This window comes from Atta colombica, unplaced genomic scaffold, assembly GCF_001594045.1.
Source record: "Atta colombica isolate Treedump-2 unplaced genomic scaffold, Acol1.0 scaffold65, whole genome shotgun sequence".
NCBI lineage: Eukaryota > Metazoa > Arthropoda > Insecta > Hymenoptera > Formicidae > Atta > Atta colombica.
Window position 1 is genome coordinate 535474 of NW_017259556.1, and position 3091 is coordinate 538564.

The 3091-nt window shown below is 32.2% G+C and overlaps 1 protein-coding gene across 1 annotated transcript in view; it reads left to right on the plus strand.

Moving 5' to 3' along the window:
- LOC108692196 (facilitated trehalose transporter Tret1-2 homolog) overlaps positions 1-3091 on the plus strand; it is a 26617-nt gene that overhangs the window by 14953 nt on the left and 8573 nt on the right. The window contains 1 exon segment of the mRNA XM_018200355.1: positions 2831-2887. Coding sequence (XP_018055844.1) covers positions 2831-2887 — 57 coding nt within the window.

Genomic DNA, 3091 nt, shown 5'->3' on the forward strand with positions numbered 1-3091 from the left:
AGATGTCAAAGTCGTATGAATTAATTGGAACAATATTAAAATTTTAGACAAAGAACCTTGTTATAGTAAGTGTTTAATGACAGAAATATTAAATATTAAAAAACAAAGAAATCTAAATCTACAAACAGATACTGAGGGTCTACATAAAGTTTTACATACCACTAATAAACAAAATCTGACATTGCAATATCAAGATGATTTTATTCTTCAGTCAGTTCGTGTGTCCGGAAAGTAATATACATGTTTAACACGGGTCTCATTTTTAATATATTAATTTTTGGTATATTAATTTTTATCTCTATACATTGTTAATTTATTGTAATAAAATTTTCCACTGCGATATTGGTATTGTATACGATAGTATTTATTTCATTACAAACTAACACACTGACGCTGAATAATTGATGAGCATCTCGAAATACGAAATTTAAATATATAGTCAGTTAGGTGAGTTATTTTATGCTTTTATTCGATTTTTCTTTTTCATGTTTTTTTAAATTTATTTCTAACTTGATTTTCACCAGAACATAGGGAAATTTTGAACAACCATTTATCTAGCAGGTTTGCGAGTAATTTCCGTCTTTCTACAAAACATCTTTCTGGTCTTTATTAAAATAATTTTATCTATTTCTTCCACTGCCCAACCAATATAACATTACCTGTGTATATACGACTTTCACATTCTGAAGATGGCTCAATCGTGAGATCGAACATGTAATGTAACGTGCGTGCGTGTGTGCGTGCGTGTGTGTGTGTGTGCGTGTGCGTGTGTGTGTGTGTGTGTGCGTGTGTACGTGCGTGTACGTGCGTGTGCGTGCGTGTGCGTGCGTGCGTGCGTGTGTGTGTGTGTGCGTGTGTGTGCGCGTGTGTGCGCGTGTGTGCGTGTGTGCGCGTGCGCGTTTAATTATTTATTAGGTGTACAACTTCGCTTCCGCCGTTTTTTTCCGAAATTCGAAGTTTTATTGTAAAAAACTGGTTATACATTTATGATTCAAAGTATTGTCCATCGCTGGCCACTACTTTCTCCCATCTTTCGGGTAGCGTACGAATCCCGCGTCGAAAAAACTAGTCATCTTTTGAGGCTATCCATGAATCGATCCAATTTTTTACTTCTTCATAAGACCGGAAGTGCTGGTCAGCCAGGCCGTGTGCCATTGATCGAAACAAGTGATAGTCAGAGGGAGCAACGTCTGGAGAATACGGCGGGTGGGGTAGGACTTCCCATTTCAACGTTTCCAAGTATGTCTTGACCACTTTCGCAACATGGGGTCGAGCATTGTCATGCTGCAAAATCACTTTATCGTGTCTCTCGTTGTATTGCGGCCGTTTGTCTTTCAATGCTCGGCTCAAACGCATCAATTGCGTTCGATACCGATCGCCTGTGATTGTTTCAGTCGGTTTTAACAGTTCATAATACACTACGCCGAGCTGATCCCACCAAATACAGAGCATGACCTTGGACATCAAAATCACCGTTCTTGAAGCGTTGAAACCACTCACGACACGTTCTTTCACTAATAGCGGCCTCACCATAAGTATTTGAGAGCATTCGATGAGCCTCAGCCGCAGATTTCTTCATATTGAAGCAAAAAATTAAAACCTCCCGCAAATGACGAGAATTTGGTTCGTGACATTTTCAATCGAGAATAACTTTATGATGCAGACACAAATCGACTAATGTTTTTGGGGTTATGTTGACAGATGCCCAAGTTTATTGTATGACGTCTATGATCTATTTATTTCGACCACCACTTACCGCTAAAGCCATCTATAGGAAAACGGCGGAAGATGTACAAAATTGTACATCTAATATAGAAATAATATTATATTAAATATATTTCTCGTTTGAATTTTTATGTTTTAAAAGATTTTTTTCGTTATATTTGATTCTTAAATGCTCTGTTCTTATAATAAAAATATGAGATCTTGAAAATAATTTCTTCTTTTCTCGTTTTTATCCGATCTTTTTTCATTTATTGCAAAACATTTTTTTGTGTTATGACATTTTCGACTTTTTAACTGAAAAATTCTTTTTTTTCAATCTTTAAATGATAGATTTCAACAAATAATAATTAAAATCGATGCACTACCATTTGAGATATAAGCAAAAGAGAACAACTGGGTTAGAAAATACCCGAATGTGGAAATATGGGAACTTTTTTGAAATAATATAAGTACTGAAAGTTAAACATGAATTTAAAATTTATCGAAAGCTTCTTAAAGTACAAACTTTACTCCTAAGAATGAAAAAAAGCTTTTAAAATAATTTTTTTGTTACGAAATATTACATTTACTTAGTTAAAATTATGCAAAATTTTGACTTTTGATATAAAATGTTGATAATTTAATTGATAAATTACTTCTACATTACTTTTATTTAAATTTTATCTTTTTTATTATGTATATCTTAAATTAGCTATCAAAATATAATTTTTTTACATGACCATTTACTTTCTATAGAATGTGTATATAAAATGATATATAATATGTACATGCAATATATAATATTTAAAAAGTACCTGCAATGTATTTAGATTTATTTTTGAAATTAATTAATTTATATTTAGGTGCATAAAAAATATGTATTTCTCTATATAGTCGTATTTTTCTTCTGTTAAATAACTGATAAATAACTGTAACTACATCCAGTCATTTAAAAAATGTATTTCTTACAACGCTTTATTACTAGTGTAGACTATGTTATAATTACATAAGAAACATAATAAAAACTAGTTCTGATGTATTTTAATTTAATACTTATAGCCTTAAAAAGTATATGTTATAGAAATGTACTTATGACTAAAGTTCTAGTTAATCTTCTTTTTTGTAGATGGAGGCCAGCGTCACTCAAGAAAAAAAATGGGAACGAACAGGCACAATCTATCAGGTATGATATAAAATTTTTTTACACACTTGTAAAAATAGAGATTACACTACATAATTCTTCTTTCGATTAATTATTTTCCGTAAAAAACAAAGTTTAATTGAATTTAATGTATTATATCATCTTCATAGATGAAAGAGAGAAGAGAGAGAGAGAGAGAGAGAGAGAGAGAGAGAGAGAGAGAGAGAGAGAGAGAGAGAGAGAGAG